Raw genomic sequence first — 23,081 nt, forward strand, 5'->3', positions numbered from 1 at the left:
TAAACAGGTTTGCTGTACCATATATACCACAAACATTGTATTCCTGGGATCGGAAAGGATAAAAGTCCTACTCTCTGATCATTTTACCCTCCCTGGAATCAAACCAAGTTCTATTTACTCTCAGCCGTTGGGAGGGCAGAGGGGTGCAGGGAGAGAGCTCTCATCTACGCTTGACTGAAAGTGAACTCTTACAAAATACTGAAGGACTCAATTTCTGATACTGTGTCACTGAGTTGTAAGTGGTACCAGTGTATTCACGACTCCCACCAATTCTCTGTCTGTGATTTTACAGTGAGCACCAAGGTCCTTAGTAACAACTTCACATTATTTTGCTTTCATATGAATCATGTCCTTGCCAAGACACACTATGTTATGCTTTCTTTAAAAAATATCTTGTTTATTTTTTTAAACTCAGGTTGAAATACAAAAGTCAGAGCATGGGCATGGAGTTTTAAATCACAGACACAGAAAGAATAAAACCCCTTTGTTTCAATGTTATGAATATCAGAATTGTTTTTTTGTTTCACTATATCACATATATACATTGTCATCTTCATTTACTGCTGTAGACAGATTTCCTTAAAGTTAACAGCTGACAGTCACATACAAATCCTCATTTTCAGCCTGCAACAAACGCATTGAGGATTCTGTGGCTTAAAAAACAAAACACCCCACAAAAAAACCAACCCTTAAAAGTCCATCTTATAAACTGTACAACAAGGTCTTTCCTTCGCGTATTAGCCATCATGCTTTTGAGGGCAATTACCCTACCCCAACATTCAGGAAGCCACTTTCCTGACATCCCTACATTTTCTCATAAAATCAAATGGTCAGAGAGCCTTTTCAAGTAAACACTACTTAGCTTAAACAAGAGCAGCAGAAAGAATTCACATTCTTTTATTCTAGAATGAAAAACATCCCACTTAATTTCTGCAAAAAAAAAATCAATTTCAGTTTTAAGTCAAATAGAACTCTCCCTCCCCCTCCCCCCACCCTCACTCTCTCACACTTTTCCCTAAACAAATGTCTTAGGACTCAATATAACTATATTGTTTCTTGGCTTTGCTACACTATATACCCCCATCCCACATACAAGGTCATGGTATCATGCATTTTCGTGGGGAGAACTACAGGACAGAGACGCTTGAGAGGGTCAAAGAAAGAACAGTTGGCTTAAGACCAGAAATGCATTAGGAAGATGAATAACTTGCAGCATCCTAACCACAGAACACATGGCGAGCCCAAATAAATAACATGGAATAAATTACAAAAAACTCCCAAACTATGACACACACTGGTTTAAGCTGTTTTGTATCTGCAAAGCAAGTTTATTCGGAGACAATCATCTTCGTCACTACATTGTCCGCTCTACAATAGTAATCCCCGTACTTCCTAGAGTTAGTTCTACACTAACTTGGAAGAACAGAGGAAACTTGCCGAGATTCCCTAAAACACTCAACTCAACACGTATCGTTTTACTCATCTAGCTGGGGATTACCAGTGTGTACCTTAGGGCAAGACACTAAATAAAAAATGTAGTAAAGTAACATTTGCTTTTCAGTGTCCCTAGATAGAAAGATATAAACACGCAAAGTGCAGTGATTGTCTTTTTCCCAGTACTAGTTGTAGAAATACAAACAAGAAGTCTTTCAGTTCAGGGAGAAGAAAAGCACTTCTTTCTCATGTAAAATGACTAAGGGTAGAAACCTTATTTCCTATTGGGAGTGGGAGGTGAAAATAAGGCTTGAGCCTTGAAATGGGACAGGCTATCTGTAGAGTGGGGTAAGTTTGGATTTATCAGGTCTTCCTGTTTCTCTGTAGAGATATGTATGGTAATACCCACTTGTCACTAAGACATATCTAGAGAGGTATAATATAAAGAAAATGCTATTGAACCTCCTCCTCTGAAATACCAACAACAGAGGTGCAGATGGGACCAGGCAAGGGGAAAAGGAAGATGAAGACAAGTAATTGCCTTCCCCTGGTAGTTAACCCTTGCTGAAGACCGCCCCCAAACCTCACTCCCATTAGGGAGGCACCACGGTAAAAATGTCTACTGCTATGAAAAATACAGGGATAATATTCCAGTTGCCCCCTTGTAGCAACTGTCAACTGTAGTGACTTTCTTTCTGGTCAAAGTAGAAGTGAAAACTGAGGGAGAAAAAGTCAGTCAAGAAGAAAAGCAGGAAGCAAGAGCTTGGTGCAAGACGTGTGAAACTACCTTGAAAACGTTTCCCCTTTATTCTCTCTGGTTTATGAAGGAAGGGCAGGTCATATCACACCATTAATGGTTCCTTTCTCTAACTCCATTTTGTACTTACTCCTTATTTTAACCTTGAAATTATACCCAGTCACCTCTCTTTCATTCCAAGGATAAAGAGGAAAATTTTTGCTACGATACAATGAGGTTTTTATCTCCCCAAAGTTACTGCCTGATAGTACTTTAGAAGAGGGTGATTAAAAATAAAATTAAGATTTCAGGAGAAAGGTAAAGAACTCAACTTCGACATGCCTTTAAAAATAAAAACAAAACAAAAACAAACAAACTTGACAGGTCCAAGGTCTCCCACATTTCCTCCCTTGCAACATCTCTTGGCTGTTAGCAGGGCAGAGAGCATACAGGGAAGGGAGCCAAGCTGGTTACAGCAGTTACTTAGCTGGAGAAGGGGACAGGAATCTTTCCATTGACTACTTGATAAGCCAAGCCCAAAATAACATCCCAACATTGCACGTGTTATTATCTGTACTGATGGAAGTTTTATTTCAAATGTAATAATACTCTTCAATAGATGGGGTGAAATAAGATTTGTTTTCCTCCCCGCCCCTCAAACCCCCAGCCAAATGAAGTGGCTTTGGTTGTGTTTCTTTGCCCCCTCCCCTGTAAAATACAAACAACTTGGGAAGGGTAGGTAAGTTGCAGTGGGAGGAAGGACTGGATGGAATAGTGAAATGTAAGCATATATGACTTTTTAATTTGGAAGGGAGACCCTTTGTCATAATAAAAAGAAAATAAGTCAAAGGAGGGAAAACAAATATAAACAACAACAATAATAAACCAAACTCCTACTTCCAATGCTCTCTAGACTGTTCAGAATGCCTTTCCCTTGGTTTCCATCAGTACCTGGGAGGGAAGAATGGGCGTTTTGGTGCAAAGAACGGAGGGCCCCTAGCAAAAGGTGGCCTGGGTCTCTTTAAACTGTGGAACGGGTCTCTGCTGAGAAAAGGTTCCCTAGGCCGAAAGTCTGGCCGGGGATTCCGCAAAATCATACCACTCCGGTTGATGGCGTCTCTGTGTGAGGGACCCAAGGGGGGGCCACTGCTGCTGTTGCTGCCTCCCCCACCTCCTCCTCCATGAGCTGGGCCCAGGTGCTCCAGAGAGTGGGAGGGTAGGCTCAGGCTCTCGCGTACATGGCTAAGGCCAGGGCCGTTGAGGTCCCGTTGAGTAGGGCCCCCATGGTCCCTGGGTCCTGCGAGCACCCCAAAATGCTCAGCCAGGGTCCCTTGAAGGAGAGAACTACGGTCCTTGGAAAATACTGCCATGGACCCTGCCACTCCGTGCTCTGCCAGTGGTGGGGTTGGGAAGGGTACAACCCCAGCGTGGTCAACAGGGGGTGGAGGAGGAGGTGGAGTAGAAAAGGGGACACCACTCCCACCACTGCTGCTATGTTCCCCAGGGGGTGGAGGAGGGGGTGGAGTGGGGAAAGGAACTCCGCTGTGCTCTCCAGGAGGAGGGGGTGGGGCAGCATGGGCCAGGGCTGCCTCCTTTGTGAAGGGGTTCGAAAGATCCACAGAGGGTAGATGAGTGGGTGCATCTCGAGAGAAGATACCACCATGATCCTTAGCAGGGGCAGGTGGGGCAGATGATGGCCCCACTGGCTCTCTCTGGAAGGGTGTCCCATGTTCCAAGGGGGACGGGGGGAGATGATGCTCAAATGTTGAGTTGAAACTGTTGGAACGAAAGCTGCCGACACTTTCCTGAAACTGGGGTGCCCGTTCCTTGTATGGTGCTGTTTTAAAGCCAGTGAGGCCTCCGCTGCCCCCACCCCCAAGGGATGCCAACTCAGAGGCACTTGAGGGGCCATTGTCAAAAGAGCTGCCCGAGGTGCTCAGATCAAACCAACCCACCCTTGAAGCCTCACGCCCATGTCCTCTATTTCCCTTCCCAGGAACTCGGATGGACTCTACGGTCTGTATTGGCTCCCCTGACATCCTCCTATTGGATGCGTTATGATAACCCAAGGTTTCTATAGGGGCCCCTTTTTCTTCCGTACTATCAGGCAAGTCTAAGCAGGAAGAGGAGACTCGGGTTTCTATGCGGTAGTGCTCTTCTTGCTGCTGCTGATCAGTGGTGGTCAAGCTGGGCTGGGCGAGGTTTGAGAGACTGACACCATCACTTGAAGTGCCCTTGCTGGGAGTCTGGCCAAAATGCTTATCATCTGAGGGCTTTCGTGAGGCGTTTTTAAGCATATTCTTAAACTCAATCGTCGATGTGGTGGAAATGGTGGAGGCCAGGACTTTCTCCACGCCTGATGTGGGTGGGTGGCCCGTGGGAGCGGCAAGGGTATTCTGCGGAGAGAAAAGGGAACGATGTGGAACTGGGTGAGGAGAGTCTGGGTACTGCTTCTGTGGCAAACTGAGATGCCCAGTGGTAGATTGAGACAAGCTATTGTGGTTGGAGTCAGGGGTGAAAAATGAATCATTCTTACTCGGTGATGGTGACCGGTCAGACCCAGGTTCATTCCCTCTTATGTTGAAGGCACCAAATAGCCCAGGGGAAGATGAGAGACGGTCACAGTTCTCACTAGAGTCCAAGAGGGCCCTTACAGATAGAGGGAAGGCAGACTTTACCCCAAATTCTTGGGCCCTGTGGCTATAACTGGACAGGATTGGCTGGTACTCGGTGGTATCAGAAAGCTTGCTTGATTTCAGGATAGACTTGGCTGGTTTCTTCTCTAGGTTCATCATGGCAGAGGGTGGAGGCCCTGAATACTCAAAATCTCGGTAATCCTCATCTTCCTGGAAAGAAGTATCTGGATAGAACTTTTCCTGTGAAGAGTCCATCAGGGAAGATGGTCTCTCCATTCCATCAGAAGGCTGCTTATAGGGTGATTCACTCCCCAGGCCAAAGGGTCGATATGTAGATGCAGAACTGGAGAGCTCCCGGGGGTAGCTTTCCTCTCTCCCAGGGGGTGGTGATCTTGTACTGCTGGGTGTTGAGGAACCAGGGCTAATAATCTTAGAAAGCAGGGACATGGTATCTACACTGCTGGATGTGGGCTTGTCCATCATCTCATCCTGGGTGGGTGTCCCACTCCGTTCATCACGCACAGGGGTTCCATCAATGTTGTCGACTGACGTGCTAGTAGGGCCACGCTGGAAGTCTGAGGGATGGTTTTCTGCTGGGGCACTGGACCCCAAACTGCTCAAGATTGGGATGTTTAAATTTAAGCCACTGAAACCAGGATTACCTTTTAAGAAGTTGTGGATCTTCATTTCCAGGCTTGGGGAGGTGGACTCGGACTCCAGCTTTGGTTTGGAGATCTCTGAAGATTGGCACATGGCAACTTCAGTAGGTGGGACAGCAGGGCTAGTATTGTGAGTACCTGAAAACCCCAGAGAGTTGGATGGGAGCTTGAAAGTAGTGCTTGGGAGCCCTGGGCTTTGCCCAATTGAGGCCTTGCTGGCTGAAGTTGAAGACACTTCAGAAGTTGATGAATTAGGAGAATAGTTGAAGCTTTTGGGAATAAAGGATTGGGTATTGGAGGGCAGATTTCTTCCTTTTATGCTAGAGACTGTGGTACTGGCAGGGGAAGCTGAAGTAATCTGGGATGTAGCTTCACAGGCTGGAACTGGGTTCCCAGTAACGCTCTGAAGTAAAGATGACAGGCCTGTAGAAACAAAGATTAGAGGAATTAAGAAGAACAACTCCCTACCTTACAATAAAAACAAGGTAGGCTAACAGGATATTCTCATTCATGCCAGTGGGAACCAGATAGACATTAAAACATGAGGCCTAAGGGAATCCAGACCAAACAAGCAATGGCTAAATTTCACAGAAAACACTGGACCTATTTATCAATATAAAGAGAGCAAATCACTGAAATGTTTCCAGTACAGTCACGAAACAAGTCCAACAAGGCATAATAAAAGTCAACAGGAAAGGGGGAGATTTTAGTGTCAGAATCATTCCTAGTTTAAACAAGACAAAGCAGAGAAAGAAAGGGGGCAAAATTATTCTTAAAATAACACTTTAAGCCAGTATTTCTTAATGTTTGATCGGTGGAACTGTTTCCTAAATGCAAAGAGATATTCTGCCCTACCCTTCCTGTCCAGCCTCCACAACTGTCTCTAATACTTTAATGTACACTGTTATTCTAAAAAGGGATAGAGCATATGCAAATTGCAGAAATTTATTTGAACAGCAACACTTTTTTCAAGATGCATCTCTTGCTAGACTAGTGTTTCCTTTGGGGAAACAATGTTTTTAGTTATCATTTTTCGTTGTAAAATGTAGCAAGAATAAATATACAAACATACACCATAAACACTTACAAAGCTAGACCATCAGGGGCACTGATCCTTTCACAAGAAAACACACAATCACCATCTTAGAGCTTAGAAAATTCAAAGATTACTGATCTACCCAGGTTGACACTGATGAGATTCAACCCTACTCACTGATAGACAAAACCTCAGAAGCACTGAGAAACAATTCTTTGGGGCAAAGGCTGAAGTCCACCAAAGCAAACTGCTCCTGTAGAAGATTTTTTAGAAAAATACTTGACAAAGACATAACAGACAGTCCCATAAAGTCAATCATATTTCAGAAGATTTACCCAATTTATGGTCATAAATGAAAACTTTCTATGTACATTTCACTCAAACTTACAGCTTTAACTCATATACTAAAACTTTTCCTTGATAACGATATGGTGAAAGAAAATAATATTCCACATAATACTTCAATTAATGTTTCTTCAAAATTTTAATTTTAATCCATATTTGCTAAGAGATTTAAGGTCTGATGAACTTTAAGGCCACTCCATCCTTGTAATATTTTTAACTACCATCTACTTTTTTTTTTTAAAGATTTTATTTTTTCCTTTTTCTCCCCAAAGCCCACCAGTACATAGTTGTATATTCTTCGTTGTGGGTCCTTCTAGTTGTGGTATGTGAGACGCTGCCTCAGCGTGGTCTGATGAGCAGTGCCATGTCCGCGCCCAGGATTCGAACCAACGAAACACTGGGCCGCCTGCAGCAGAGCACGCGAACTTAACCACTCGGCCACGGGGCCAGCCCCACTACCGTCTTCTTTTAAATAATGGTATGTGGCAATATTCAATAATACCCAAATAACTGGAATATTGTTTACTATACTCTTAAAAAAAAAAAATCCATGCTTGATTTCCAAAAAGTTCCCTGGCTATATAATTTTCCCCCTCCTAATAGATACTACTCAGATTTCTGGTATAGGTGATATAACCTCTCACCACTAGATATTACTTTTCTTCAATCTTAACAAGCCATACTCAATGGACCTCTGCTCACTGAAGTTCTTTTGTGTTGAGCCTTATCTGTCAATAAGGGCTGTGAGTGACAAAATCAGAGCACAGTTCTAAGAGATTTCCTTTACAGTCTTTGAAGAAACACATCTATTTAAGTCACTGGATGTAGTTCTTTTAAAAGTCAAGGAGAGGGGCTGGCTCCGTGGCCGAGCGGTTAAGTTTGCACGCTCTTCTGCTGCAGGCAGCCCAGTGTTTCGTTGGTTCGAATCCTGGGCGCGAACATGGCACTGCTCATCAAACCACGCTGAGGCAGTGTCCCACATGCCACAATTAGAAGGACCCACAATGAAGAATATACAACTATGTACCGGGGGGCTTTGGGGAGAAAAAGGAAAAAAATAAAATCTTAAAAAAAAAAAAAAAGTCAAGGAGAATTCCACTTTTCATAAGGAAATGAAAGATGATGAACTACCCTGTCATTCCACAAAGGTTGTTTTCTGGGATTCCCGCTTTCATTTTGTCAGAATACATTTAGTTCTGTTCAAATTTTGCCTGATGAAAAGGTCCACATGATACTGTTGCAACAATTTGCTGAAAGGAAAACCTTCTTCTTTAAGAGGAAGTATTTTATCAATATAAGAAGCAAAAATAAAAGTGAGTTCAAGATTTTTACTTTAACTATAGAATGGTGATAGAAGAGAGACTAGAAGGGAGAAATTATAAATATGCCAATCTCTCAAACTAACTATCCCTGAAATTAGCAGTCTAAGACGCGCTGTAGTATCATCATTAATTCTTTACTGCTGGTCCCAAGATATGGGGGCTGTGGATTATTATCTAATAGTATTTAGTTCTTTCTAACAAAATTCTCCTATATCTTAAGACAAAGTTCACTCTAATATAGTGCTTGGCTGACCCACTTACAGAACAGTTTAGAGAATAAGAAAATTAATAGATACCTGTACTGCTCTCTATTCATATAAAGCAGGATTTCTCAATCTCAGCACTATTGGCATTTTGGGCTGGATAATTCTTTGTTGTTAGGGCTGTCCTGTGCATTGCAGGATGTTTAGCAGCATCCCTGGCCTCTGTCCGCTAGATGTAGTAGCACCCCTACCCCAGTTGTGACAAACAAAAATGTCTTCAGACATTGCCAAATATCCCCTGAAGGCTCCTGGTTGAGAATTACTGATACAGAGTAAATCACTATATTGAAGATACCGTTCTGGTATTTGTAATTCATTGAATAATTATACTGAGGTATTTAAAAAAGGTTATGTTGCTATCTGGAGGGTCTGAGAACAAAGAGCAGGTAAGATTTATGAAAAAATGTTAGAAGTAGACGTTTTTAGGCACAAAAGAAATAATTAGCAAAGCTGAATAGAGGTTCACATAAGGTAGAGATTACAGGTAGGAGAAAACATAAAAGATGTACTCTATAAATATAGGCTTCTATAAAACATTAGGACATAAAAAAAGAGATAAACATGTCTCATAAGATTTTTGATAGCAGATTGACCTTTCTTACTGTCTTTAGCTTTGTTTAATATTAAAATATGTAAACCTCAGGGCTGGCCCCATGGCCGAGTGGTTGGGTTCGTGAGCTCCACTGCAGGTGGCCCAGTGTTTCGTTGGTTCGAATCCTGGGCGTGGACATGGCACTGCTCATCAAACCACGCTGAGGCAGCGTCCCACATGCCACAACTAGAAGGACCCACAACGAAGAATATATAACTATGTACCGGGGGGCTTTGGGGAGAAAAAGGAAAAAGAAATAAAATCTTAAAAAAAAAACCAAAAACGTAAACCTCAATATATCCTAACCTGTACTAAGAGCTAGGATAAATGAAGCTCCTAGGGGTGTCATGGTATAGGTGAAAGAATACTGGACTCCAGTCAAGAAATCTGACTTTTAGTCTCAGCTCATCACCGAATAGATAGATGTGTGACCTGCTTCAGGTCACATCACCTCACTGAGCCTTGATTTCCTCACCTCAAAAGGAGGGGATTAGACTAGATGATATTTAAAGTCTTTCTCAGCTTTGATATTTTATAATTCTGTAAGTGCCAGCTCATAGGTGATAAACATAAAGAGAATAATGAATAAACTGTATTAAACATTCCATGGTTTTGGATCTGAGATAAAATCCAGGATTAAGCAAGAGACGAACACTCACAATGCAAGGCCCTCCGGCACATGCCCGTTTACCTTGCAGTGCAGGGGCCGACTGCGTCTGGGTTTTGGAAAGAGCAGACAGAATGCTCTCTGGGGTGATCTCCACCTTCGAGAGGATGTTTGCCAGAGGGTTGTGAGATGTGGTCGTGGCAGGTGCGGGTGTTTTCAGGCCACTGGTGAGGTTGCTGGGACTTGTAGGAGTTCCTGGAGAAGGTCTTGATGCAGGACTGACCCCTGGTGGCAGAAAGATTAACTCAAAAAATTGCAATTCAAAAATTACCTTTAAATTCATACTTTCCACTCACTTAATGGAGTTTGGTATGTTTACCGGGAATTCTTTTTTGACTGATCCACAAATGATCCATATCATGGCTTGCACAAAGAAAAAATCTGAAAATCAGACTAAGATTTGCTGTCAACTATTTGGAACACTCCTAAAATAAACAAGTTTTAAGTTTTTTTCATATGTATTCATTAGTTTCAAAAGACTCAACAGGAAGAGACCAGGGAATTTATTTCTTTTTTCTCTACCAAATGGCACCTACAGCTCAGAGTCCTGCTGACTGACTATGATCAGGGCCATTACAATTGTCTAACTCAACCACTGCATAATTCCAGGTGATTAGTAAGTTGCTTGTGAAATGGCCTCTTAAATGAGATTATATAAACAACTTCCTTTACATTTTAAACACTGGATTGATATTTTAATGACCAAAAATATGAACAAGTATTTCACAAAGTAAAATAGATAAGTGAACAAAAAGAATTTTAACCACATCTTTAATCAAAGGAATACAAATAAAAACAAATGACTTTTTAAGATTGAATTTGACAAAGATTAAAACAAAACAAAACAGTGTTGGAGAGGTTGAGGAACAACAGGAACTTTCATATACCTGGAACATAAAATAGCACATTTTTGGAGATCATTTTAGTTATAATATGAAAAGACTTAAAAAACCTACATGCTGACTTTTTTTAAGAGTCTTTATCTTTTATTAACACATTTTTTTTCCTGGTTTTTCTCCCCAGATCCCCCCAGTTGTATAGTTGTATATCTTTTTAGTTGTGGGTCCTTCTAGTTGTGGAATGTGGGATGCTGCCTCAGCGTAGCCTGATGAGCAGTGCCATGTCTGCACCCAGGATCCGAACTGGTGAAACCCTGGGCTGCCAAAGCGGAGCGTGCGAACTTAACCACTCGGCCATGGGGCCGGCCCCAAGAGTCTTTATCTTTTAAAACTTGTATTTAAGGGGCTGGCCCGGCGGCGCAGCAGTTAAGTTTGCACGTACTGCTTCGGTGGCCTGGGGATCACCGCTTGGTATTCCCGGTGCAGATCTACGCACTGCTTGTCAAGCCATGCTGTTGCAGGCATCCCACATATAAAGTAGAGGAAGATGGGCATGGATGTTAGCTCACGGCCAGTATTTCTCAGCAAAAAGAGGAGGATTGGCAGCAGATGTTAGCTCAGGGCTAATCTTCCTCAAAAGAAAAAAAAAAGAAATAATAATATACAAAGTATTTATGAACAAATAAAATAATTGCGATTTTCTACAAAATAATCAGGATTGGGTTGGACAGAGAAGAAACAAGACTGGCCATGTGTTTACGGTGCTGAGGATGAGTAAGTGGAGGTACTCTATTTTTGTATACTTTCATTAAAATTTCCATTGGAAAGAAAAGCCCTGTGTATTCACCAACTCTTTTAGGAAGGGTTATGCGTAAAATTTTAGCATCAAGGTTGTTCATTATAGTATTATTTATAACAGTGAAAAATTGGAAACATACTAGATATTCAATAATAAAGGCTTAGATAAATCATTAAATGCTATGTAACTACTAAAAATTATATAGATGAATATTTATTGACTTACAAAAACATTCATGATATGTAAATTTCTAATAGCTGGTTTCAAAACAGTATATGCACTATGCTTCAATTATTAAAAGAAAAATTACTACAAATATTTAATCTCCCCAAACATTCATTTACCCATAGGACTTGTATGGTTAGACACAAGTAGTTTCCCCTTTGGAGTAGTGGGATTATGGATATTTATTTTATTCTCTTTATTTTTTAATTTTTCTATAATGACCATGTATTGGCTTTATTTTTTAATTCAAAAAATTACTTTTAATTTTAAAAAAGTTACAAAAAAAAACCAGGCTGATAGTTCAATTAGAAAGATGGAAATCAGCTTTTTATCCTCTTTACTAGGCTCACTTACCAGTATTTTTCATGACTGATGTCAGGCTGCTGAGGATGGAACTGATCTTTGCCAGATCCACATTAGCCAGGTTTGGCAAAGCCAATGCTGGGGAAGGGGAAAGAAGAGAAGTATTCACAGGCTTTGGAAGAGGTGGAGTTGCTGTCATGGTCACAGGCACTGGGGTACACGAAGAGGCCTTTGAGATACTTTCTGTTGGCTTTGTAGGTACAGAAGTGGATACAGCAGACTTCTCCATAGGTTTTTCCTTCCTGTCCTCTACTGTTGAAACAAAGGAAGGACATGATAATGCATCCTAAAACTTTCCAGATGGTACTTTCAGTATGAAACAACATGTCCTAATATTTCCTCATTTGGGGGTAAAAAGCACTATGCTTTTAGAGAAAACCACCTACTTCATGATTTTTTAAAAAGTCATACTCTTTATAATATATGATCCTTTCTGCCCTCAATATCTGCTTTTCCAAATTCTTTTTTTTTTGCTGAGGAAGATTTGCCCTGAGTGAACATGCTTTGTCAATCTTCTTCTATTCTGTATGTGAGTCACTGCCACAGCATGGCCAATGATGAGTGGTGTAGGTCTGCACCTGGAAACCAAACCCAGGCCACTGAAGCAGAGCATGCTGTACTTAACCATCAGGCCATGGGGCCAGCCCCCCAAATTCATTTTTTATCTTACTTTTATTGATCTCCTTGCATCTTCTTAGTATCTGTGTAATAAATTTGTACATTTCTGGAAGCATGTTATTATTTGGTACACAGTTGTGTTCTGTCTTTTGGTAATATTTATGTCATAAATTGTCCTGTCTTTTCTCTTCTGTTAACCTGAGAGCTTTCTAAGAGATACAAACTCTGTACATATTTTTATTTATCTTCCTTTAGCTTCCTGAAGTTGGCCTACAGGGGGGTGCAATTAGGCACTAATTTGAAACTGCAATGTTTTAACTCTTGATGTCTTTGCAATATACTCCTTTTAATACTTTAAAAGCTAAGCAGTATATGAATAGTACATTAAATTCAACAGAAGTTAAACTGCCTGATAAGAACAATTACAAAAGCTGGAGATATCAGAAAAACAATTCACCAATCCAGGTTAATTTTGGAAGCATGGTTAACAAATGGTGGTTCTGGAATCTTTAAGATCAAGAATGACAGAAAACAAGGAATTCCAGTATAAGTGTCCCTCCCTTTAGAGCAGTGTTGTTCAATAGAAATATAATTCAAGCTGCATATGTAAGTTTAAACTTTCTAGTAGCCACATTAAAAAAAAAGATAAAATTAATTTTAACAATATCTTTTATCTCAATATATCCCAAATAATTTCATTTCAATAAGTTATAAATATAAAAATTATTAATGAGTTATTTCACTAAGTACTAAGTTTCTGGAATCCAGTGTATATTATTTTATAATTAGAGCACATCTCAAGTTGGCCATATTTCAAATGCTCAATAGTCACATGTAGCTAATGGCTACCAAATTGAACAGCACAGATCTTAAGCAATAATTCCTTTTTTTGCTTTTCCTCCCCCAATCCCCCCAGTACATAGTGGTATATTTTAGTTGTGGGTCCTTCTGGTTGTGGCATGTGGGATGCCGCCTCAGCATGGCCTGATGAGCAGTGCCATGTCCACACCCAGGATCTTAAGTGTCAAAACTCTGGGCTGCCAAAGCGGAGCACACGAACTTAACCACTCGGCCACAGGGCTGGCATGAGCAATATTTCTTAACCCATGTGGCATACCAAATCTTAAATCACCGCTCTAGAGACAATAATGCTACATCGGTGTTCTAATCTTGTAAGAATTAAACTATCTTTTAATACCTGCCTATGATAAGATTCACTGGTGGGAAAGCAAAGCAGATAAGGAACAAGCTGTCTATTCATCACATATGGACATACCAATGATTTTTGACCCATCATCTTCCACATCTGAGAGTTCCATGTCTTCCACATCACGATTATCTGTTGCAGGCTCAGGTGTTGCAGATTTCTCACTCTCCACAGTTGGTGACTGGGATTCCTCACCTCCCATTCCCTGAAAAGGAGACTCAGAACCAGTCGGGGAGGGAGCATCCATGCTTGGGGAAGGGACTGGTGATTCTTCAGGATCTGGAAGAGTTGACTTCAACTGATCCAGCTTTTTCTTTAAATTGTTCACTCGATTGGCGAAGGTTTTGTATGCCTAAAAGAGAAAAAGAAGAGTTAACTCCTCAGAGAAAAGAACCAAGAAGCTACCATTTTGACTTTAATCAGACTGATACAAAAGAAAAAAATACCATCTGTCAAATCATGGAGTAGTTTTCAATCTCTACTTTTTGTATTCCGTAAGTGAAAAGGACCATCCACACAGTTGCCTAAGTTAGAAACCTAGAGGTTATCTGTAATTCATCCTCCCTTGCTCTCTTCTATCCACCCAATCAACCACTATTTACTGAGAGCCTAAATGTGCTGGCCACTATTCTAGGTAATGGAGATACAGCAATGACTAAGAAGACAGAAAAAATCAAATCTATAAAGTACAGCCTGGGAGGTCAAATACTATTGATTTTTTTAAAAAATAAATTTTATTTTACAAGAATTTTAGGTATACAAAATTACTGTGAAGATAACAGAGAGTTCCCACATATCCTGCATCCAATTTTACCTATTATTAACATCTAACATTCGTATGATATACTTGTTATAATTAATGAACCTATTTTGATGATTATTATTAACTAAAGTCCACATACTTTATTCAGATTTCCTCAGTTTTTATCTAATGTCCTTTTTCTGTCCAGGATCCCATGCAGGATACCACAGTTCACTTAGGAGTCATGTCTGCTTAGGCTCTTCTTGTTTGTGACAGTTTGTTAGACTTTCATTGTTTTTGATGACTCTAACAGTTTTGAAAAGTCCTGGTCAGGTATTTTGCAGACTGTCCCTCAACTGAGATCTAATCTCATGATTAGACTGTGGTTATGGCTTTCTGGGAGGAAGACCACAGAGTAAAGCGCTACTGTCATCACAATATATCAAGAGTACATACAATGAATATGATGTACCACTGCTGATGTTATGATCACCTGACTTAAATCCTAGTGATCTGATTATCTTAACTGCCAATGCCTTAAAGCTACGTCTCTTTTTCCTTTTTTATTGTTAAGAGCCTTGGCCCATTAGGATTGTGAAATCATTTTGGTTGGTCATTCAAGAAGCATTATTTTAAAAATGGAGGGGCCAGCCCCGTGGGCAAGTGGTTAAGTTCATGCACTCTGCTTCAGCAGCCTGGGGCTCACTGGTTTGGATCCTGGGTATAGACCTTTGCACTGCTTGTTGGGTCATGCAGTGGTGGCATCCCACATAGAAGAACTAAAATAACCAACAACTAGGATCTATGTACTGGAGCTTGGGGAGGAAAAAAAAAAAAGAGGAAGATTGGCAACAGATGTTAGCTCAGGGCCAATCTTCCTCACCAAAAAAAAAAAAGAAAAAGAAATAAAAAATAGTCTAGAGGGGATAAAAAAGAACAAATAAAACACAGCAGAAATCTAAGAGTACATGAGACATGTAACTGGAATCCAAGAAGGAGAAGAGAGAGAATGGAAGAGAAGAAATAACAGAATTCTATATCAAGAGAAAATATTTCACAAAAACCAAAGTAAAATAAAGACATTTTCAGATAAACAAAATCTGAGAAATTTATCACCAGCAGTCCTGTACTACAAAAAATGCTAAAGGATTCAGGCTGAAGGGAAATGATCCCAGATAGAAATGTGGATCGGCAAAAGGGAATGAAGAACACCAGAAATCGTGAATATGTGAGTAAATATAGAAGAGTATGTTTTTTTCCTTAATTTCTTTAAAAGTCTACTGACTGTTTAAGACAAAATTAATAAAAATTATCAACTATATAAAATATATGCAAGTAAAATAGGTAACAATAGCATAAAGATCTGGGGGAAGGGAACTCTATTATTGTAAGGTTCTTACACTGTAATTGAAGTGATAGAATATTAATTTAAGGTATTATTATAACAATATTAAGATAGTAATATTAAATTAACACAGTTTAAAGAGGTAAGTTAGGGATGTATACTGTAACGCCCCCAGAGCAACCACTAAGAGAGGGAGTGAGAGAGAGATAGGGAGGAAAGGAGAGAGGAAGTTGGGGACGGAAGGAAAATGAGGAAGGGAGAGATAGCAACAAGAAGAGATAAAATGGAATCTAAAAATTACTTTATTAACTACAACAAAAAAGGCAGAAAAGGAATAACAAAGAAACAAAGGACAGATGGGACAAACAGAAAACAAGTATCAATATGGCAGACAAACTCAAGCATATCAACAAATGGAATAAACACTCCAATTAAAAGGTAAAGATTGTCAGACTGAATTAAAAAACAACAATAAAACAAAAACAAGATGCAACTAAGTGCTGTTTGTAAAAGACACACCCAAATATACAAATTTATGGGATGCAGCTCAGAAGGAAATTTATTGTATTAATACCTTTTTAAAAAAGCTGAAAATCAATTACCTAAATATTCATCTGAAGAAATTAGAAAAAGAAAGAAATTAAATAATGTAGAAGAAAGAATATCTCCCAGTGTATTGCATATAACGAGTAAGTTTCGTTTTGTAAAACTTTTGCTGTGTGTATATGCACATGCTTGTTTGCAGATCTCAGTTTCCACGTAAAATCTTTCTTGTGGATTGTAGTCAAAACCTTTTAGAAAATTCTGCTTAGAGGTTTAGTTTTTCAACATAAGCCAACCTGGATTACTTCAACAAGCTCCTAAGTTGTCTCTCTGCCCCTAATATTCTCCATTCTGCTAGCTAGATTTGAAAATGCAAACCTTATCACATGACTAGCAAAATTAAAATCCTACAACTGCCTCCCACTGCTTTCTGGGTAAAATTCAAAGGCCTTAAAATAAATACCAGGACTTTTCTTCCTGACTACCTCTCCAGTTTTATTTATCACTATCTCATACACACCCAGCTATAAGAAACTACTCTCAGGCCCACCAACTTTGCCGTGCTCTTATGTTCCCATGCTCTTTTATTTTCTTCTTCTCCCCAAAGCCCCCCAGTACATAGTTGTATATTCTAGTTGTGAGTGCCTCTGGAAGTGGTATGTGGGACGTGGTCTCAGCATGGCTTGATGAGCAGTATCAGGTCCATGCCCAGGATCCGAACTGGTGAAACCCTGGGCTGCCAAAGCGGAGCGCACAAACTTAACCATTCAGCCAAAGGGCCGGACCCCCAAGCTTTTGAAAATGCTCTTCAGAGAATATGGGCTTTCATTTAGCTAACTCTTGCAATTTCAGAGTTCAGCTCCTTTGGGAAATTTTTCTCCCTATCTTCCATCTCCACTTTCAAATCAGCTAAAGCACCTATTAAATCTGTTTTCACAGTACTATAGTTACCTCTATTATAGCATTTATTACACAAAATTACAATTATGTGTTTTCATTGTATTTTCTGCATCACATCAAGAGAGTTCTATAAGAATAGAGTCTCTGTCTTTTTTCTCTGTATTACACAACGCTTGACATAGAATAAGCGCTCAATAAATGCGTGCTGAATAAACCTCTCCCAGACATTTGCTGAGGAGCCTCCAAAACAGACTAAATGACTTTATATGATTTCATATATAAGGGCCCTAGGGACTATTATAGGTCAACACTCAAAAATTATAAAATGGTCTTTTGGTCAAAATGATGAACTGACCATTCCCATTCATGGTTTCTCCTTCCTGAGACTCCTATAAAATGAATTGCAAAGGAATACAAAAAGGAATAAACCAACAAGAAGCAGCAAACCTGAGAAACAGATTTCCGCAAATTTTCAGAAGACAAAGTGTGCAAAGTGAGGAGGCAGGGTGGAGAAAAACGAGGTTAGGAGTATGCAGAAAGGAGCTGATTTGTCTTGCAGAATCCCTGAGAGGCTTTGATCCAGGAAATGATGAGTATAAAAGGGTTGAGTGAGTAGTGGGATTGATGTCACAATAATTAATTAAAAGTGTGAATACCAAACATTCACTACCACCTCCTCTGCAATCTTCATACTTGGCAGCCTAGGCACTATGCCCCGGGCAAAAAAAATATGAGTTCCTTCCTAAAGAGTTAAAATATCTGGGCAAAAGACTCTAGCCTTCTGACATTCAGGGCTCCTCCTACCCTAAGAGCCAGCTCCTCACCTGTCACAGACTTTAATGGTTAAACCCAAGAGTACATAATCCCTATCTACATACAGAGAACCTCTCAATTTTTTCATATCTCATTCTTAAATATGAATGGACAAAGAGATATTATCTGACTTTTGAGGAAAAGCAGAATCATAAAAGAAAAAGTCCAAGATAATTAGAGGGGGGAAAAAGACCCTAGAGGAAAATAAGACAATTCAGGAAAGACAAAAAAGTTGTATCCTCAAAGACATCATATACTGGATCCATAAAATGAGAAAGAGCTGCCATAAAAAAGGAACAGAGATCAAAAGCGAATTCTTAGAAATTTAAAATATTAATGTCAAACATAAATATGAAAAGATGAAGCTGGAAGATAAAGTCGAAATCTTCCAGAAAGCAGAACAAAAAGATTAAAGTTGAGAAAACACAGGACACACAGGTGATCAATCTGGGAAGTCCAGCATCTGATTAATCAATATTCCAGAAAGAGAAAATAAAGAAAATAAAGATAAAGAAATTATCTCATAGTTGAAGAATACCAATCTTTAGACTGAAAGAGCACACCAAGTAAACCTAGAATAAATGAAAAAAAGAAAATCTTACATGTCGACATATCACTGTAAAAATTTCAGAACACCATGGATAAAATCCCTAAAGCTTCCAGACAGAAAAAAACAGCTACAAAGGATCTTGCAAAGACTTCATATCAACATATTAAAGACAACGGAGTAATGTCTTCTAAGCTATGAGGGAAAATGATTTTCAACCAGGCAACTATCAAAGCAAATGTGAAAACAGAATAAAGACATTTTTAGATATAAGAACTCAAAAAATTTCTCTCTTGCAAAGCTTTTTTTGGGGGGAAATTAATTGAGGATGTGCTCCAGCAAAACAAGACAGAAAACGAAGAAAAGAAGACATGGAATCTGGAAAATAGAGGGCTCATATAAAAATAGCAGTAAAGAGTGGTCCTAGTATGAAATCTAGAGACCTAGAGAGCAGGAAATGGAAAACTCCAAAATTTCTAATATACCCACAGTTACTGTAAGGCCTTGCAGTGAACAATGTTTACATAGTTATAATATAAACTTTGTCTATTAATTTTCAACCTTTAAAGCAAGGAAATAAGACAATTATGATTATAAAATGGAATGTAAATATTATCAACCTTGACAATGTAGTCTACTGAAGTTGGGAAACTAAAGGGATAAACGAAAACTAATGGGAAAGAATAGGGATGTTAATATCCTCATTTTACAATGTGAGGAGACTACAGTCAGTGGTCAAAAAATAGTATATATAGTAGTTCAATTTACAAAGGTAATCAATATATTTAAAACAGTTACATAATGATATTGGGAGAGGGGGAAGGCAGGTGAGCATAAGCTAAATTCTCATTTGTCATACCAAGTTAACAGATATTTCTTAAACAGGATAAATCAAGAAAGAACAATATAGGCATATTATTTAGAAATATGGAGACAAAACCCAGAAAAAGTAGCTAAATGAGTTAAGAGAAACTGCTTCTAGGAAGTGGGACTGGTGGGATCTACAGTACTATATGCTTTTATGACAGTGACTAAAAATTAAGTAAGTATAGGGGCCGCCCCGTGGCCGAGTGGTTAAGTTCCTGCGCTCCACTTCGGCGACCCAGGGTTTCGCCGGTTCGGATCCTGGGCGCGGACATGGCACCACTCGTCAGGCCATGCTGAGGCGGTGTCCCATATGCCACAACTAGAAGGACCCACAACTAAAAATACACAACTATGTACCGGGGGACCTTTGGGGAGAAAAAGGAAAAATAAAATCTTATAAAAAAAAAGAGAGAACCATAAGTGTGTTTAAAAAAAAATTAAGTAAGTATAAAATGGACAGTTTCTTTCAGAGGCCATTAGACAAATATCCAATCATTAACACTCCTTCCAGTGGAGGTGGGAACAGAGAGGGTCCTTAATTCAGTCAACTTGCATAAAATTTAGTAACGATGTTTCCATCAAACTAGATGGTTAAAAAAAAAAGGTTATATATACTTCTGCCTTATTTTATATATTACCTGTACAAGATTACTAACTCTCTTCAAAAGTGACTTCATCTGTGAACTGGAGATAAGAATGCTTATCCTCATAGAGTTAGGTAACACATATAAACAGTCACTGACATATAGGAAAGCAATCAATATAAGATATCTTTAATTATTACTTACATTGGCCACCACTTTTACTTCTTTGTACTGTGCTTCGTAAAATATTCCCGCATTTTCCAGTGCTTCTGTTAGTGAGGGTCCATTTTTCACCTGCTTATCTAATCCATTCACAAATTCCTCCAGCTTGGAGCTTGCTTCTTCAAATTCTTTGGAGAACTTCTTCCCACCTGTCTTATCTAAAGTAACAGAGGAAGTATTCATTTTAGGATAAAAAGTAAAAAAATTTAACCTTTTGAAGAAAACCCCTCTCCAGATGATCTGTGAACCTGTTCTTGCTGCCTTACTGTGTAACAGTCTCTTAGTTTCACCTTAAAGAAGCTTCTCCAAATGACAAAAATCACAAAACAGATTATTAAAATGATTCATGTGAATCTGCTAGAGTTCAGCAAGAGAGCATTAGGAAGGCACCTGTAATTAAGGTACAGAAAATAAAGTCCAACTAAAAGAAAGTTTATTGATTGCTTTTCTTCACAAATTTGATGCCACACTGCTAACTTAGGAATAACAGAATGAGGCTCAATTCTGTTCACTTATACCATTAAGTTTTACTCTATAGAATGTATAAAATATGTCTCTTAGATGAGAAAACTAAGGTTCAGAAAAGTCAAGATAAAGTGACCTCTGTGTGTATAACATTAAAAATTCTTTCCAATCTGAAGAAGATTCCTGATAATTTCATATCAGAAGAATAATAAACCATGAATTATTTCTTCCAACAACAGTGACATTACAAACTGTTACTTACTTTCCTAAGTATACTTATTTCCCCATGACTGTTGGAATATGGCTTTAGATATGGGCACAAATTTTGGCTTTGCCTCTTATCAGCTGTGTGACTTGGGCAAACTACTCATCTCCTTTGGAAGCCTCAGATTTCCCATTTATAAAACAGAGGTTTTTAATACGATTCTGAGTTGTTGTAAGGATTAAACTAGGTAACATATACTAACTTTAAAGCATGGTACAAGAACAAAATAGGTGCCAAAATGAATATGTAGTAGCCATTTACTAACTATTTCAAAAATATTTATCATATACCTATTATGCACCAGGTATTGCTCTCGGCACTGGGATACAGCAATGAACAAATAGGGATAATTTCTACCTTCATGAGATTTACATTCTAAAAATTAATAATATGATTATTGCTTATAATTCACAATGTTAGAAAAAGAGAGCAACTAACTAGATTTTATAAGGCATTACAGTGACCTTATTAAAGATCACACCCAAACCAGTTAATTACACATGTGAGACACACTTGTCTAGATATAACCCAATACATTAAGAAAGCACTAGAAGTGGGGAAAAGGACAGAATTTGTTTGTTGGGTTTTTTAAACTTATTTTTTCTCCAGCTTTATTGAGATATAATCGACACGTAACACTGTGTAAGCTTAAGGTTCACAATGTGAAGGACATGAATTTACCTATGAAAAGTATATGCAGGAAATTACAACCTGGGAAACCAGAGGTGCCACAACTGCTCTCCACAACCTAAGGTTCTCTTTATGGGAGAAGCCACTGTGATCTGAAAATGACAGATCTGGAAAGAAAATCTGAGTTATTCTATTTAAAGGGATATAAGCATTACCTTTTAAGCATTTGAGGGTTTCTGTGCTACACACATCTACCCTCATTGTTGACAGCTGTTTTTCCTTCAATTCTATTTGATCTTCTGAGCGCTTGTACAGCAACAGCTCTTCAATGAGGGCCTGAGACTGAACACACACCAGAGTCATACTTCATTTATGAGATGATTCACTTTTCCATTTTTCCCCACTAAAATAAAATATGACTAAAACCTAACAAAACTCCAAGAGGAAAAAGTTCTTCATGTTTCCTCAATCAGGGATATTAATATCAATTCTCATGTCAAAATCATATTTTCTTATACACTTTAAAGATCCTTTTCCTTGTTATTTAAAGCTAATTTAAGGATACAGGGTTAAGACCGAAACAGACAAAGGTCCACTTATATCCACTTTAAATTTTAATTAGATAAGCATAGTCTTATTATATTAACACTAAGAAAATTCTAATTTAGAAAGATGAATCCCTTGTTGGGGGGGTTCAATAAAGAACTCAACTGGTAAAAGATATTCTGGAAGAAGGTTATTTCTTCCGTTAGGGGAAGAGATAAAACTTGAAGACATCTGATTGCAATCTGGATTCCTTTAGAACAACTCAAACATGTTTAAAATATAATTGATGTACAACTGAATAAAAATAAACCTTACTGGACTGTATAGGAATCTAACACAAAAGGGGTGAACAATGCTTTGGCATGTTAAACATATTCTGTAACTTACTCGAAATTCAGCAACTATCTTAGACTTGAGAGCAGCTTTTGGATTCGTGGATGCTGTTGGAATTAAACAAAAGATCATTAAGAATACAGACACAAAAAGTCAACTAATATTTAGGAAGATTTTCAACTCTATAGTTAAGGGTGTAGTCTTTGACTATGTCTCAAACATGCACATTTAATCATGATACAATTCCTAGAATAAACAATGGAATATGAAATTTCAACACTCCTAAGTATAGTCAATATAAAAATATACTATTTAGACGAGTCTAACCTACTTACCTCCAACAGACCCTTTAAGTGACAAAGTCCTAGAATTACTCATTTGGAGATACTGAGATACATAAAGTACGTTTTCTCCTAGTCTGACTGAGTGTAAGAGGATCTCAATACTTCAAATTAAGAGTGTTCAGGAGCAAGACATCCAATTAATCCTGAGCACTGGCTGAAGAAAATTACCTAAAACATTAACTCTATTCCTATGT

The 23,081-nt window shown here is 38.9% G+C and overlaps 1 protein-coding gene across 6 annotated transcripts in view; it reads right to left on the bottom strand.

Annotated features, from left to right (window-relative positions):
- The window catches only part of RPRD2 (regulation of nuclear pre-mRNA domain containing 2), a 96,740-nt gene continuing 73,659 nt past the window's right edge, over positions 1–23,081 (bottom strand). For 3 of the 6 annotated variants that reach the window (XM_046683459.1, XM_046683457.1, XM_046683456.1), the window contains 7 exons: positions 22,598–22,650; positions 21,880–22,006; positions 20,287–20,462; positions 13,811–14,093; positions 11,908–12,168; positions 9,715–9,915; positions 1–5,888 (listed from right to left, as the gene is read on the bottom strand). In XM_046683459.1, coding sequence (XP_046539415.1) covers positions 3,115–5,888; positions 9,715–9,915; positions 11,908–12,168; positions 13,811–14,093; positions 20,287–20,462; positions 21,880–22,006; positions 22,598–22,650 — 3,875 coding nt within the window. In that variant the 3' untranslated portion in view covers positions 1–3,114. The remainder of the gene's footprint in view (positions 5,889–9,714; positions 9,916–11,907; positions 12,169–13,810; positions 14,094–20,286; positions 20,463–21,879; positions 22,007–22,597; positions 22,651–23,081) is intronic. The other 3 variants (XM_046683461.1, XM_046683460.1, XM_046683462.1) reach the window with 2 other exon arrangements.

Source organism: Equus quagga, chromosome 13 (assembly GCF_021613505.1).
Source record: "Equus quagga isolate Etosha38 chromosome 13, UCLA_HA_Equagga_1.0, whole genome shotgun sequence".
Taxonomy (NCBI): domain Eukaryota; kingdom Metazoa; phylum Chordata; class Mammalia; order Perissodactyla; family Equidae; genus Equus; species Equus quagga.